This window comes from Glycine soja, chromosome 14, assembly GCF_004193775.1.
Source record: "Glycine soja cultivar W05 chromosome 14, ASM419377v2, whole genome shotgun sequence".
In the NCBI taxonomy this organism is placed as follows: domain Eukaryota; kingdom Viridiplantae; phylum Streptophyta; class Magnoliopsida; order Fabales; family Fabaceae; genus Glycine; species Glycine soja.
Window position 1 is genome coordinate 30208452 of NC_041015.1, and position 18227 is coordinate 30226678.

General features: G+C 31.9%; 1 protein-coding gene across 1 annotated transcript; it reads left to right on the forward strand.

Moving 5' to 3' along the window:
- The first annotated feature begins 5447 nt into the window (after positions 1-5447).
- On the forward strand, positions 5448-7054 carry LOC114383079 (wall-associated receptor kinase 5-like). Its single transcript, XM_028342673.1, has one exon. It carries the CDS (start codon positions 5757-5759, stop codon positions 6897-6899), a length of 1143 nt encoding a protein of 380 aa, XP_028198474.1. The 5' UTR covers positions 5448-5756; the 3' UTR covers positions 6900-7054.
- Positions 7055-18227: the final 11173 nt, after the last annotated feature.

Below are 18227 nucleotides of genomic sequence, written 5' to 3' on the forward strand. Positions count from 1 at the left end.
GTTACATAGAATAATGATTAACATCAACCAAGCATGTTTATTAATAATGAATTCAAAATAGTAAAGGAAAGTATACCTGTAACCAAGTGGCACGTTTTGTTGTTGTGGAGGAATAACTAAGGGGGCTAATGTTGGGCATCGTTCCCATGCCCATAATTGAATCAAGAGAGTGAAACCGCCTATTGATTTAGCATTATAGTCTGTTGCGATGCACATCTCTCTATAAAGGTTACCCAAAACAGCAGCTCCCCATGCATAACTACTGCACTCTCTAAGGTCTCTCAGAAACTGCAAATATTTCAAATGCACCCGTTTGCTGCTTTTGTCAACAAACATTACCCCTCCTATGAATCGTAAGATCCAAACACAAGCAAATCTTTGAAGGCCTTCTTGGTTGCCTGTAAAATCATGAATATTTGCAAAATGAGAAGACAACCAACTCAATTTAATTGAGTTCTCATCAATTGCAGCATCGTCAGGCATGACACCCAATAATTCATGAAACAATTCAAACTAGTCAATATTTGTATTTCCAATTAATAGTCTTCCATCCACAGGAATACCAAGTAGCACAGAAACATCTTGGAGTGTAATAGTTGTCTCTCCACACTTCAAATGAAATGTATGCGTTTCTGGCCTCCACCTTTCAATAAAAGCATTCACCAATGCTCCATTCACTTTCAGTTGCGCTAATTTCATTATTGGGTACAAATCCGAAATTTGTAATAGAGGAATAATTTCTTCGGGCGGTGCTTCTCTATGATTGTACAGTGGTGTGGCTCGTCGAATTTTTAATGTCCTATCATTAGCACCATTCCAAATATGTTGGGATACATGATTTTTTTGCATCCACAATAAATCATCCTCTAATGGTCCAGATACCACATCATAATGATGAGAAGATGACGAACTAGCCATATTAAAACTCCTGTATAGAAAGAAAAAAAAATTAATAGTCACACATATCATAAATAATAAATAAAGTCAAGTACGTACGCATAATTTAAATTTTAGAAACGAGCACGTAATTTAAATTTTAGAAACGAACACGTAATTTAAATTTTCTTCACATTGAGTGAGGAATTTTTTTACTTAATTTTCAGAAAATATATATATTTTTTTTCTCCATTTCAACAATTTCAAAAAACATATATATATATATATATATATAAAATAAAAAATAATTTCTACACATTGACAAATTTTTTTTCTTCATTTTCAGAAAATATATATATATTTTTTGTCAATTTCAACAATTTCAAAATATATATATATATATATATATATATATAATAAAAAATAATTTTTACACATTCAGAAATTTTTTTCTTCATTTTCAGAAAATATATATATATTTTTTGTCAATTTCAGCAATTTCAATATATATATATATATATATATATATATATATATATATATAATAAAAATTTCTTCACATTGAGGAATTTTTTTTCTCAACTTTCAGAAAATATATATATATTTTTTGTCAATTTCAGCAATTTCAATAAATATATATATATATATATATATATATATATATATATATATAAATAAATAATTTCTTCACATTGAGGATTTTTTTTTCTCAACTTTCAGAAAATATATATATTTTTTTCCTCAATTTCACCAATTTCAGAAAATAATATAAGAACACGTATATATATATTTTTTATATATAATAATAATATGCCTTTCTTTTTTAAATACGCCTAGTAACAATATTACAATAATATTTATTATGAATCTTAATTAAATTTATATTCTAAAAATTAAACAACCGTAACATAAATAAACAATTTGTTATATAATTAATAAAAAATAACTAAAATAATAAACAAGTTAAACTAACAGCAAAAATATATAAAGATAAAAAAAATAAACTTGTTATGTTGTGGGGGGTGGCGCCTGGTCCCTAGGCGTCTAGGGTCGCGCCTGGTGCAGGGGCGCCACCAGTCGCGCCCAGTGACAGGGCGCTACCAGACGCGCCTGCGTCAGGGGGACACTACCTGTTGTTCCCTCGTGCGTCGCGCCTGTGCCACGTGTCACGTGCATAATGGAGACGCCTGTCTGGGGGGCGCTTTACAATAAAAAAACAGATTCCCCCAAAAATAATTACAAAAGAACCCCTTTTTAATAAATAATTTGTAAAAAGACCCCCTTTTGATGTTTTTGTCCACTTGCCATGATGACACCAATTTATATGATGGAGGCACGAATGACAAAATTTTGAATATAACCCTCGACGGTAAAATGGACTTGCTTTTCAATATATCCCACGTTTGCAAAAGGAAACTTGGAAACAGATTAAGAACGGGCACTGCATTCGCGCTCAAAAGTCAGGCTTTTGCCATTTCCAGCGAGGACAACGAGTTCGTAACTGTAGGCTGCGACACTTATGGCTATCTCCACTCTTTTCACAACCGTACGAAATCTTCAACAGGATGCTTGACGAGATGTGTCAGCAAGGAGAGTGTGGAAAGCATTCAAAGACATGGAATACAAATTAAACATTCAGCTTTGAAAATTTCTATTACTCCTCCCACTTCAACAACTGCAGCTCTTCCTTTGTTGTCAAAAAGGGAACCTACCATTTCTCGGTGGATCATTTACGCTACTTCCCCCTCCTGAACACTCACATTGTCATTGATTGGAAAATTGGAAGCGACAAATGTGAAATTTCCAAGAAGAGTCCTCGCCATGCGTGCAGGTATAAAAATAGCCATTGTGAGAACGCGGGAAATGGCTACCTATGCAAATGTAATGCAGGCTACGAGGGAAACCCATACCACCCGGATGGTTGCGTAGGTAATTAACCTTTCTGGCTAGTTTCTCTTGTATAGGTTTAATTATATTCTTAAGTCTCCCAGTCTGAGATAAATCAGAATTGGTTTCCATAAAGAAAATTATTTTTTTTAAAGAAAGAAAATTTAATTTAATCTCTACAATTTCAAAAATTCTATTTTCAGTCGTCTATATATAAATACAATTAATGTTAACGAAAGTGGTACATGTGACCAATACCGATAACATCTTATATGTTACTACTTTTGTTATTAATGTTGTTTGCCTTTAGAGACTAAAAACTGATTATTATTTTTAATTCTAGGTACTATAATGTTTTTTTTTTCTCAATTTGAAAAATAAATCCCAATTCCAAATGCTAAAATCATAATAATATCCTCGTGTATATAACTATAGCTATTGTGGCGGCATGAAAATTTATTCCCCAAAACATTAATTTAAATATATATATATATATATATATATATATATATATATATATAACTCTTGTCTTTTTTTGACTTTGAGAATAAAAAAAATTAAATTAGTCATTTGTTCTTTATAATTTCACCATTCTTATTTTTTTTTTAGTTTCTATAGTTGAAAGTAGATTTTTTTTAATTCTTATAACATTTTAATTTTTGTTGAAAGTGGTTTTTTTAGTTCTTATAATTTATATTTTAATTTTTTTAGTTTCTATAGTTTGAAAGTGGTCTTTTAGTCCCTATATTTTATATTTTAATTTCATTTTAATCCTTACCATCAAAATATGAGTAATATTATCAATTAGAATTAACTACAAAAATATTAGCAACTAATTCATAACTAATTTATCGTAAAATAATTTGTAATAAAAAAATAGTTGATAATGTATAACTAATTTGTAGTTAATTATTTTTATATATTTTTAAGGACTAAAAGGTAATTAAAATATATATTATAAGGATTAAAAAGATCAATTTCGAACTATAGAAACTAAAAGAGAATTGAATGATGATAAGAAATTATTTCTCAACAATTATTATTAAGTTTTTTTTTAGCAAATGATAGTGAAAGGTAGAAGTTTTCATAAATGGATTTAATCTAACAAAAAATAAAAGTTAAACGAATCAAAAGTAAAATAAAAAAGAATTTTTTCACTAGATTGAATTTTGGATTTGATTTAAAAATAAATTTAATCAAATTAAATCTGAATATACACTTTTATTTATAAATTTATGATATATACACTCTTGTGTTTAATTTTTTTATTTCTTATATACATTTAAAATTATCAATTAACTTATAGAAATTTATGATAAATAAATTAAATTAAATATATTTAAAGAATTATATGACTAGTAGCTATAAATAACTTAATTATAGATGAAATATTTGATAATTTGATTTACTTTTTATTATGTTTATCATTTATTTAATCAATATTTTACTGAAAAATAAATTAAAACTAAAATAAAAAATTATTTCAAGTCAAACACTTTTAAATAGAATTGTACAATTAATTAGATAAAATTTAAATATTAAACTAAAATAATTAAATAATGAATAAAAATTAAAATAATTGAATCAAATGATTTTTTTATCAATACGGTTCCAATTCAATCTACAAATGCGCCCAGTGAAATGTACAAAAAAACAGGGGGAAAGAACTTTTGGGTTTGACATGGAACTATTGGTTGTTGACAATTCGGGTGTGTTTGGGATAGATGTAAAAATTAAATTATTTCAATAATTAATTATATGTATAATTGATTATTGTTATAATTGATTGTAAAATTGTTTTTTATGTAAGTTTGTTGAAATGTCGTTTTAAGATAACTAATTATTTTTGTTTGAATGAAAAAAAAAAACAAGTTTTTACACCATAAAAGAGTATAAAAATAACTAAAAGGATAAGAATTATTGAAAAATAATAATAAACTATAAAATTTCAGATTAAGAAAAAATTATTTTTTTTCAACTTATTTGTTCTAAATTTCAGTTGTTTCCAATTATTTAGATTATATTGAAAACAATTATTTTGAGAAGAAAACAGCTAAAATCACAATACTTCAGCTATCTCAACACATGCTCGTTGCTAACTTCAGAAATTTAGTAAACTATCACAAAGAAATATTATATTTACTTGGCTTAAATAATAACCCTTTTTTCCTATAAAATAGGGTTTTTCTTTTCTACTTTAATATTTTTAATCTTTTAAATATTTAAAAATTTTAGTACATACGATCAAGTAACAACATTAACATTCACTAACATGACAATGACATTAATATTTAATTGACTTGTCATTCTGAATAATAGTTACACATCATTTTATTTATAAATTACATTTTTAATTCTTCAATTAGTTTGATGTCATCTTTGAACACGTGAAGAATTAAAATTATAGTTTACAAAAAAAAATTATATCAAACTAATCTATAATACTCCTTGATGACATTGTATGTGAATTGACTACCAATATCATTGTAAGATTACTAGTTAAAGTTGTCACGTATCACAGAAATTAAATAAATCCAAAATCTTTAAAGAAATAAATCAAAACAAGAATCTTTAAAGCACTAAAGTAATAAAAAAACATTTTATAGATCCAAAATAGTCCTATTACTTGGATGATTTCTTAGTCTAACAATACAGTTATTTCTGTTACACACTTGCAGACATTAACGAATGCAAGACAGGACAACATTCATGCATAAGTCCTAAGAAATGTCGAAACACCATTGGAAATTACACATGTTTCTGTCATAAGTGGCAATCCGGAAACGGAAGAAAGGAAGGAGGCTGCAACATACATACCATGGTTATCGTTGGTAAAAAAACTAAACGGCTCCAATTTACTTTACTTTAGTTCTTGCAGTTGAACTCTTTTCCTGCACGTATCTCTGCTCGAAAAACAATTAAAAAATTGCATTCAACATATTTTGAATACAGGAGCCGCAGCTGGATTTGTTATTCTATTCGTGGGGACTGCTATGCCGTACTTAATATACCAAAAAAGGAAGCTCGTCAAACTAAAAGAGAAATTCTTTCAGCAAAATGGTGGTTTGATTTTGTTACAGAAACTCTCTACATCGGAAAAGTCCTCCCGTTTTATGCAAATTTTCACAGAAGAAGAACTAAAGAAGGCCACCCGCGATTTTGATGAGAGTTCAATCGTTGGCAAAGGAGGTTTTGGTACAGTTTTCAAAGGATTTCTAGAAGATAACAGAACTGTAGCTATCAAGAAATCCAAAATAGTTGATGACAACCAAAAGGAACAATTCATTAATGAGGTGATTGTTCTATCCCAAATCAACCATAGGAATGTGGTCAGACTCTTGGGATGTTGTTTAGAGACAAAAGTTCCTTTATTGGTATATGAATTTGTTAACAATGGCACCCTTTTTGATTTGATACACACTGAAAGAACCGTGAATGGTGCAACTTGGAAAACACGTGTAAGGATAGCAGCAGAGGCCGCTGGAGCTCTATCATATCTGCACTCAGAAGCCTCAATTCCCATTATCCACAGAGATGTGAAGACTGCTAACATCCTCTTGGATAACACTTACACTGCCAAAGTGTCGGATTTTGGAGCTTCAATATTGATTCCACTTGATCAAACTGCATTATCCACATTTGTGCAAGGAACTTTTGGCTATTTAGACCCAGAGTACGTGCAAACAGGCCAACTAACGGAGAAAAGTGATGTGTACAGCTTTGGGGCAGTGCTTATAGAGCTGTTAACAGGGGAGAAACCTTATTCCTTTGGCAAGCCTGGAGAGAAAAAAAATCTAGCCAACCACTTTCTATCTAGCTTGAAAGAGGATCGCCTAGTTGATGTTCTACAAGTTGGAATTTTGAATGAAGAAAATGAAAAGGAGATTAAGAAGGTAGCTTTTCTTGCTGCAAAGTGCTTGAGACTTAAAGGGGAAGAAAGGCCTAGCATGAAGGAAGTTGCAATAGAGTTGCAGAAGCATCACTTGATTAATACAGACCCAAATCAAAAGGAGAATGAATACCAGCTGGTTCATGAGGCACCATCTAACATTTATGAGTCCGGTGATAGCAACAGCCATCAAGGGCTTGGCAGCATTGGGGATCAAGTACTAGCTGCTATGAATGATGGAAGATGATTATGGCTTGGCGGCATACACTCCATTTTTTATCAAAGTTATTTTACAACCTTTTTGTAATCTTTATGAAAAATCCACTTAGTTGTTTTCATGAGTGTGTATTTGTGTGTATTTATAAAAATAAGCACATATTTTCATTAAAAAATTGTATGTTTATTGCATTTAGCGAGTGACTAACAAAGTTTTAATAAATTTTAAAAATATGTATTATTTTTTTTCTTCCATCAACTCCTATGTTATCATGAGCAAAATATTTTCTCAACTTGTAAAATTTTCGCCTCACCTATCATCTACAAAACAAAATACACATATTATCGTAAAAAGTGGTTTCTTTGAGTATTTCGAGAAGCAAAATCATTAATGATAACATCAACATCAATATTTTCTAACATATCATTCTCAATAGATAAAATTATCAAATCACTCAATCTTTCTTGTGACATTGATGACCTCAAGTAAGTTTTTATTAATTTTAACTTTGAAAAACTTTTTTCAGCTGATGTTGTTACATTCACCAGCACAATTAATAAAATTCTATAAGCAAATAAAACATTTGGATAACAATTTGTAACTTTGACAAACTCAAATATTTCAATGGTTGATATCAACTCATGAGACAAAGTCATTTTTAATACTTTCAATTTAGATAAATTGACATCTCATGAATCACCATCAGAAAAGGTAGAGTGAAAACATTAACACAACATTTTTGCAATTCATTGTCATTTAATGACTTTAACTTCTTTGAATCAAACAGAAATCCAGAAACACCTTTCAAATATTTTTAATTGTTCAAATCTATTCTTTAAAGAAGTAATGGTCATATTCAAAACAACTAAAAAATAATTAACTCTAAATGACTCATCAGTCAACTAGATTTCTTCATCCTGATTATTCTCGTCAAATTTTATTTTTCAAATAACACGACGTTTTGTTGGAAGTATAGGCTAAACATCCATATCAATGACAACACTTTTAGCATTATCCATACTAGATGTGAAACGTTCATCTCTATACTTTTCAAAATACAACAATACATTTTCTAATTTTTTTTATGCTCGTGTCAATGCACATAGACTTAGATTGTAGTTTCTTGCTCACCATATTAATAAAAAATAAGATGTCATACCAAATAACTATACTGAGTAAAAACTCACTCTCAAGTGAATTAACCAAACTCCCTACTTCATTCTTTGACTTGGTATCATCACAATATTTTTGTAATTCCAACAAAGCAAATCTTATTTGGGAACCTTGAAATCTAATAGCTTAAACACTTTTAATTCAACTCTCCCAATGAGTATTGAACAAAGATTTTAGTGTTAATCCAAAAACATTATCAAGAAAAATTATTTCAAGTTTGTAGTCAAGTTTGTAGTCAAGTTTGTAAATAAATTATTTCAAAGATCTAAGGTGAATCAAGGTTGGGCAACAATTTCATCATTCAAACAAGGTGTAGATAAATGTCTTAGTGAGGCATGGGATAGATATCAAGATCTACTTTCGAATACACCTATCCATGGTTTTAATGATGCACTTCAAATCAATATGTTTTTGGATGGCTTTATAACTCAAAGCAAGCTTATGCTAGATGCATCTGCAGGGGGTAAGATTGCATTGAAGACTCTAAGTGAAACCTATGAGCTTATTGATAACATGGCTTCAAATGATCATGAGATTCAACATGAATGGATTTTGGAGCAAAGAAAGGGAATTTTTTAGCCTACCTCTCAAGATGCCCTAAATTGTGACTCACATGCATATAAATAAATGTTCCTTGTGTATTTGCAAAACATTTCCATTAGGTTAACCTGTAATAAAGTCTCATAGTAAAATATAGCTCAATATAGAAAATTGGGGCAATTCAAATTTTCCATCTCATTTAAAGAGAAAAAATCATCCACACTTTTAAAACTTGGTTACTTGAAATCAAAATAAGTCATAGCCTTAGTTGCCATATAGCACGTTAATAAAATATTGAAATTCATGGTTATTTGTACTCAAAATCATATTCTTGAAACCAATTGCATAAATCAATAATACACATGAAAATATACATGCAACATGAAAATTTGGACAAAGTAAACATATTAAGGTGTACCTCTGTTGTTGACAAAATATATATAATTGTGTGCCACATAAGCATAAGGAGTAAGTGTATTAATGGAAGGAATGAGTATATTATTTGCAGCCAATGAATCTTAGGTCTACCCCAAATAAATATATGAAAAAACAAACACATGTGACTTAGAGAAGTCATCTACTACTATTTACATGTGTACTCAACTATAACCTCCCTCAAAACCTAACCTAAGAGATGGCCTAGGAAGACCCATGTGAAGAATCATCCATCAAATCCTTTTTGAGATCCTCTTCTGACATCTTTTGGTCCTGGATGCTGCTCCTTTGACTCAAGGTCATCTAGTATCATTGTAGGCAAAATCCCAAATAAATTTCAAAGACCTAAACATAGTTAGTGATACATGAAAATAATTTATAAAAACAAAAAAAATGTTGATAGCACACAAACAATACAAGCATTTTTCCATTTTTGTAACATTTGCAAGTGACCCATGATAGAATTAGTTCCCAAATAGCGCACCCATTCCACCCCAAATCGAAGAGGAAAACAATATGATTTAGTGAAAAGAGAAGAAAATTCGTCCATACCTAAGGATTAAGAGTGAGAATGGAGTTGGAAAATGGGTCAAGAAAGCTCCCATGAGTGTAGAAAAACCTAAACCATCATTTTACCCAAAGATGAAGGTAATGAGTAAAATAAACTTAAGAGAACAAGAATAATGGAAGAATATGAATATAAGGGGTATGCTTACCAAAAACCAAGTAGAGAATGGGCCCCAAGCTCTGAAATCCTTTGGGTTTTTACTTCCCACACACTAAGAACCAAACAAAACTCTTACTCTCACTCTCTTTTCAAATCCAGTGGCTCCCTCATTTTGGGAGGGGGGGGGGTGGGAGGTCACATTTTGCTATCATAAAGGGGTCCCCAACCCTAATTGAGGGGACCCCACCTTAGAACATGTTTGAATCTTATGTTTTAGGTTTTTGTCCCTCAACCTTCATCATTTAACTCAAGTTATATTAATTAATCTAATTTATGTGTCTTATTATTATTTAATATTCCACCACTGATTTAAAACTTATTTATTTTAACTCCACTTGACTAAAAGCTGTTTCTATTAAAATTTCATTAATTGATTAATTTTTGTCTATTAAATCATTATAACTATTAACTAAATCATTTTGTCTATTCACTAATTAATTCTAATTTTTATAAGTATAAACATACATTTATATTGCACCATAATAAATCTACAAGAAATTTCCACAATAAATAAAATTAGTTTCTAATTAAATCACACAATTGCATATAAGTGAGTGTAAGTTTTTAAGGTATTACATGTTCCAATTCTCTCAAAAACTTCAACAATTGGAAGGAACACTGGCTCAAACCAACCAAGTCCTTCATTGTCAATTATGTGGTGGTATGCTAATGGTGAATGTGTTGTTCAAAATGAGAATAAGAGCCTCCACCTCCACAATTCAGCCTTTATGTGAGAGGACAAGAAAACCGGAAGATGTGATCCTTCAATTTGTTCAAGTATCACTCTCCAATCACAAGAGCACCGAAGCTTCCATTAAAAGGTGGGAAGTTCAATAAGTTGAGCATTTGGAAAAGCAATTGGTGGAAAAATCCGCCAACACTTTTTTTTTTAGTCAACATAGTAGAAGGAATACTCAAAAAATGAGTTGTCTTAAAGTGGTAGGTGAGAGAAGTGAAAATATGAGTGAAAAATAAAATATCAAAGAGAGGAAGGTTGTTGAACAAGAGAGTGAAGAGAAAAGTGAGGAAGATGAAAATAAAAAAAGAAGAAAATTGGTAGAAAAAGAAAAAAAGAGTTGAAAAAGAATAAAAATGAGATTATTAGCGAAAGGAATGAACTCCAAAAAGAGGCCACAATAAAGGATGTTCTCTGTTCTTTGATTCCTTCTAAGAAAAACAAAGAGGATTTGCTTTCAAATCTGGTGAGCTTCATTATTCTCATCATCCATGGAAATCACTTGAGTGAATCATGAATTGTATCACCGGTTAAACTAGTGACATTAAAGAACGACTCATTGAGAGGCAACCAAATATTCTTTTCCTAGTTTTGTTTTGTTTCAATTCTTGGCTATTGATTGTGTTGTATAAATGTGTGAAGTATATTTTTGTTTAGTTGTGCATTTTATGATTGATTAAGTGAATGCATGTGGTTATGTTGTGTGTTTTGCTTTGAGTGCATTTGTTTTGGCTTTTGCATTGTTCTATTTTAGTCTTGACTAGGAAGGTACATTTGTTCATAAATAAAGATGTTTCAATGAGAATCATACAAAGGTCCAAGGGTGGCTTAAGCTACACTTAAGCCATCACTTTGACAACTTAAGCTACACTTTGAGTAAGACTCTAAAACATTTATGGCTTAAGCTACAACTTTTCTAGCTTAAGCGCTATTAGAAGGTAGTGACACTTATTGCTTAAGCGATCACTCTTGTGGCTTAAGCAATAACATCTTCCACTTAGAACCTTGAAACTATCTTGCTTATGAAAAAATTGCATTGTTCATGAGATTGTTGTTTTCTTTTTATTGTTATTGTCACTAGTTGTTTTTCAATAATAAATTTAGGTATGCACGTGAGATTTATTGTTTAGTTTCAGGATGGCACACAGATGCACCAATCCAATGTTGAACGTGATCCTACAAAAACGAGGGGAAGTAGCAGCTTATGTTGCATGGCCAACTAGGCCAAGGGACCAGTCAAATCTTGGCCAAGGGGGTGGTACATAAGTTGAATATGTAGGAACTCAAGATGATTGAAGATGTTGCCATTTTAATTTTTTTAATGCATGTTTTTAATTTCTTTTATGTGTAGATGTAATTGAGATCATTCAACACTAAAACCATTGCATGAGATTGAAATTGATTATACCTTTTTCAATGCAATTTTGTGTATGTGTTTGCAATCATGAGTGATAGGAAGACTCATGATCCATTTGATTTGGGTTAAATTGTGTGGCATGGCTTGTGAGGATTCATGAAGTATGCTCATAACTATGAGAGTTGCGTGTCCCATTGAATAATTAACTAATCCCATTGGTTTGTGCACTTGAATTTGATTGATTCTCACACAACATTGTTTAATTTTGAATTGTTTTTTTAACCAATTAGCCAAAAAGCCAACCAAGGAAAAAAAATTCCTTTCACATGTTTCTCATATCTTAGGAGTTAGATGAGCAATTTTGGGAACAAGATTTTGACGTGAGTTTGGGGTGATTAATTGTCACCACATTGGGAAGTTTGAGAAAAGGGATGGTCATGGGTTTGAAAATAAGGCTAAGTAAAAAAAAGGCAAGCAAAGAAAAGCAAAAAAAAAGAGAATATAAAATGAGGAAAAAAAGAGAGAAAAAAATAAGATGAAAGAAAGTAAAGGAAAAAAGAAAAGAAGAAAGGAAAAGTAAAAATAAAGAGAGCTACAAACTGCATTTCAATATGAGATGCTTGGTTGGAATGAGTAGCAAAACAAAGAAAGTGAGCTTAATGTCAAATCTTGAGTGAAATTGCTCTCTTAACTCTTGGATGCCACTTTGCTAGCTATCTCTAAAAACCATGATTGTTTGAAAATTCAACCAATTTACAGGCCAATAAAGACCTTGTAATTTATGCTTGTGCATGAGAATTGAGATGAAAATCAAAGTTGGATCACTACTACAAAATATGGATTCAACGTCGGTCATTTAACATTGATTCTAGGAAAACCAATGTTAACCCAAAGTGTGATGGCATTTTTGTAAATAAAGTATTATTGTTAATTGATTTTTAAAAAATTGGTGTTACGCCTATACCTTGACATCGGTTTCTTAAAAACCGATGTTGTATATGTGAAGTTAACAACAATTTTCTTAAAAAACCGATGTCAACTTCGGTTTTTAAGAAAATTGAGGTTAATTTCACACACATAAAATTGGTTTTTAACTTTTGCTACACCTTGAAGACTTGTCTCCTCCTCTCCTTTGACCCCACTCCCTCTCCTGAATCTCCGCCTAGCCTCCTCTCCACTTTCCTTAACGGTGACCTTTTATGCTCAATTAACAAAACTGCAGAACTCTAGTGAAGGCAATTTTTGAATTTGAGCTTCCTCGTTGAAGAATTAAAAGCAGAGAATCTATGCTTTGTTTGTTTCCTTTTAGAATAGAGTTTTTCAATCCCTTGCGATCCTCGATGCTAATGAGAACCAAACCTAAGGCGATAATGACTTGTTCGAGAAATTCAACACTAGTTCTTGCTATTACTCTGTTGTCGACATTGTCAAGGAAGCAAAATAGTTGATCCACGAAGCCTTCTATTTTGCCAAGGAAGAATTTATTATGGTGAGAATATTTCACGAAGTGGAGTAGTTTTATAGGCAAACTGAATTAGAGGGAGTCTGAGTTTGTTTTCAAGTCGATGACGGTTCAGATGACTTGGTTCCGAGAAAGGACCATTTTGAAAGTGGTTTGGTTGCGAGCCAAATCAGACTAGATCTGGATGAGGCTTTGGAGAGTGCAGTTGGGGACAAAGTGTTTGGTTAGGAAGAGTTGCATGGTGGGGGACAGGTGTTACTATCGGTGTTGAGCCAACATTGGATGTTGAACTGGTCGTAGGTGACTCCAGTGGAGAGGCTGATAGGGGATTTCATGATGTTGAGGGAGATAGGGCACTTGAAGAAGCTAGGAACAATTATGCATAGATTGTCTCTAGCTCTCACCATGGTTAAGTTGATCCAATGGGAATGAAGTGATTAAGAAATGAAATAAACAAAGGAGGGAAGTGGGATATTGTGCGGAGAAGAGAATGGAGTGTTTAAAGATGGAATGGGATCGTGAGAGTCAATGGTGGGTGACGTAAGATGCTTGTTCTTTATTGTATCTAAGTTTTGTCCAAGTAAGTGTTAGTTCACATTGTTGCTAAGATTCCTCCTATTGTGCATATGGAATTGTCATTAACATGGTTGTTGGTGGGGAAGTGGTAACTCGAAAATGCATAGAAGAAAGTAGCATTATTGTCATGCAAAAAATGCCTATGCAATTAAGTTTGCTTGCTTACTCTTGTTAGTTGAGTTTGCCTAGGTCAGGATCACATGGCATTCATCTCGCTCTGATGGTTGAATTTTATTCATATATTTAAGTTTCTTTTCAGAGCAAGAAAGTTGGTCTTATATATTATTCCATGAAGCACTCTTTTATTTTTGTTTCTTCTTATTAATATTGGTCCGCTACTTTTCCGTTAGTACAGTTGTATAAATGTCTTATGCGGTTCTTTAATTGGTCTTATAAATAAATATGTTAAACACATCGCAGATTCTTGACATTATATGAAGATAATATTACCGTTTGTATTCACGAATGGCTGAACACTTGAAGCTCTCTCATATTCCTTTGAATATTCTGTGAGTAGTCATTCCTACAAAGAAAATATATTGATAAGTTTTTTATTACTATTTTGTGTTAGGAATTTTATAATTGCTAGTTAATTAATATGGGATACTTATTATATTATAACATTTGTATTAGTTATTTACATTTAAATGGGTTCAATATAAAGTGATCTATTTAAGTGAGTCCATTAGATTGCCAGAAAATTGATATGGGCTTAATGAGCGGAAACCAGTTTGGCCCATTAGGGGATAATGGGAACCCTAATAGGTTTAAAACATAAGGCATGGTTATGGTCCCCAATATACCAAATCAATAAATAGTTTATCCTCTCCTCATCTGAAGAGAAAATGAAGGTCCCATAAGGAAGAAAGTGATTTGGTTGAGGAAGGTCATTAAACCAATTGTTTGTGACCACTGTCAGATTCCGCTGCGTGTTAATCAAGCTCTATGGATCTAGGTATTCCTTAAAACCTCTTGATAATCTGACATAATATGTTTTGGTGCTCATTTGGTATTTTATAAGATTTATTGAAAATTCCCAACAAGTGCTATCAGAGCCACCATTACTGTTAGATTATTGGGATTTAAAGCTTTGTTTGATATGTATTATATTTGGATCCCTTTAGTTATATGAACCCTAATTTTATTTTGGGGGAGAAACTATTTTGATCAATAAAATTGTAAAACCCCTAAATTTATGTGTTATGGCCATAAAGTTTTTCTCCTCTTTAGAATTAATAAAAGGCCTCTGCATTTGATTTCCGGGGTTGTACAATTTTTTTTGTGTTGCAGTTGCTGACATATTATTCTATTTGGGATAAAGGTTCTACGTATCTGGTGTTGACATTTAGTACGTGACACAATTTCATATATATATATATATATATATATATATATATATATATATATATATATATATATATATATATATATATATTGTTTATATGAATCAGTAATAAGACAATGGTCTTTTGTCTTATATGAATAATTTATTTTTTTTGCCAACTGTTTTTTTCATGAAACAGTGATAAGCTAATAATTTATGTTATTCATGTGGTTTGGATAAATTTGTGATCGTACCGTGATATGTTTGTTTCGGGTGCGTAATTAGTTTACCACGATGTAGTTTTTCAAACATTTACTCCTCTCACAATTGGGTGCAAATTTAACTATTATAGATCCTTTCCATTTGATTGTGTGTCCAGTAATTTTAATTAAATTGGTTGAACCATTATGTTGCCAAAGTAACCTCTATTGTGTAAATTGATTTAATTAAATTGCATGGATGTTAGTATCGAATTATTTATGCGAATTGTGCTCGACCCAAAGGAAGACACAATTTGGCCAAATAATAACATACCTGATAAATATGTGATAATTATTAAGTTTTTTTTATGAGAATAATAGTCGGTCCAAAGAAAGGCTATTATTTGTCAGAATTAATTGTCAATATTTGATCATTGCGTTGAGAGTACCAATTACAAATTAATTTCTCTGTCCAAAGATTAGAATTAATGTTGTGCTGGGTATCTTGTGATGGGTCTGTTATGGAAAATATTTGCATGTCTTGTTATATATACTTTATATGACTTGCTTGATTATTTGTGAACATGTTAATTTTGTTCTTTGTTTAGTTAATATTACCGGTGTTGCAAATGTTACTGCCCAAGTGAATTCTATCCCAATGCTGAATGGGACAAATTTTAAGGTCTGGAAGGAAGCCGTAGAAATTGTTCTTGGCTGTATGGATTTGGACTTGGCATTGAGGACGGAACGACCCATTTCCACTCCGAAAACCTCTAATGAGATAAAAATTGAGAAGTGGGAACGGTCCAATCGAATGTGCCTTATGATCATGAAGTGCTTTATTCCAGAGGCGTTTCGGGACTCTATTTCTAAGGGTTGAAGTGCAAAGAAATTCCTTGAGAAAATTGAGCAATACTTTGCCAAAAATGAAAAGGCGGAGACGAGTAACCTTTTGGCTAAACTCATCTCCATGAAGTATAAAGGCAAAGGGAACATAAGGGAGTACATTATAGAGATGTCCAATCTCGCATCAAAACTCAAGTCACTTAAGTTAGAGCTTGGTGAAGACCTGCTCGTGCACTTGGTTTTGATCTCGCTTCCTACACACTTGGGCAATTCAAAGTGAGCTATAACACTCAGAAGGACAAATGGTCCCTCAATGAGCTTATATCTCACTGTGTGCAAGAGGAGGAGAGGCTGCAAAAAGATAGGACTAAAAGTGCTCACTTGACTTCGACCTCTTAGAATAAGAAAAGGAGGAAGACTAAGGGTGTTGCAGAAGGGACTTCTCAGCAAAAGAAACAAAATAAAGATGAGAAATTTACCTGTTACTTCTGCAAGAAGTCGGGACACATGAAGAAAGAGTGTCCCAAGTATGCCGCATGGTGTGTGAAGAAAGGTAAATTTCTTACTCTAGTTTGTTCAGAAGTTAATTTGGCTTTTGTACCTAAAGATACTTGGTGGGTAGATTCTGGTGCTACTACTCACATAAGTATGACTATGCAAGGTTGCCTGTGGAGCCGACCACCAAGTGATGATGAAAGATTCATCTTTGTGGGTGATGGCAAGAAGGTTGCAGTGGAAGCTATTGGAACTTTTAGATTACATTTAAAAAATGGATTTTATTTGGATTTGCTTGAGACTTTTGTTGTACCGTCTTTTAGGCGGAATTTGATTTCTATTTCTAGTTTGGACAAATTTGGATTTTCATGTTCATTTGGAAATAATAAAGTTAGTCTGTACCAAAATTCAAATATGGTTGGTTCTGGTTCTTTAATTGATAATCTTTACATGCTTGATGTTGTTAGTTCTTATAATGAAATACTGCAAATAAGTTCACATGGTACAAAATGAAAAATTGAATGAGAATTCAGCCACCTTATGGCATAAAAGTTTGGGCCATATCTCTAAACAAAGAATTCAGAGACTTGTGTTGGATGAAATTCTTGACCTTTTGGATTTATCAGACTTTGAGGTCTCTATTGAATGCATACAGGGAAAACGAACAAGCATAAGGAAATTAGGTGTCGAAAGAGCTAAAGACGTCTTGGAACTCGTGCATACAAACATTTGTGGTCCTTTTCCTACAACTTCTTGGAATGGACAACAATATTTCATTTGTGGTCCTTTTCCTACAACTTCTTGGAAAGGCCAAGCATTAAACATTTGCACATTTGGGGTTGTCCAGCTGAGGCATGGCCTTATAGGCCATATGAAAGAAAGTTGAACTCAAGAATAATTAGCTGTTATTTTGTTGGCTATACTGAACACTCTCGGGGCTATAAATTTTACAATCCCACCTTAAGATCTTTTTTCGAGACGGGAAATGCGAGATTTCTTGAGGAAGTTGAGTTTGGGAAGGAGGAGAACATAAAGAATGTTGTCTTTGAGGAAGAAATTGTTATTTACAGTGATCAAGTCCTCATACCTATTACTATTCAAGACACAACTCCAGTAATAGAAGACAATGTTCAAACTATTAACATTGTTCCAGAACAAGACAACAATGAGGTTCTCCCTCAAATACCTTTAGAGCAACCTCAACAACCTCAAGAAGTGTCATTAAGGAGATCCATTAGAGAGAGGAGAAGTGCAATCTCAAATGATTATATTATATTTCTCCAAGAACATAAGGATGGTGTTGGTTTAACAAAGGATGATCCAATCAACTTCTGTCAAGCTATGCACAATTCTAACTCTCAAAATTGGATTGATGCCATGAAGGATGAGATGAAGTCTATGAATGACAATGAATTTTGGAATCTAGTCGAATTGCCTGAAGGTGTGAAATCTATTTGTTGTAAATGGATATTTAAAACCAAGAAGGA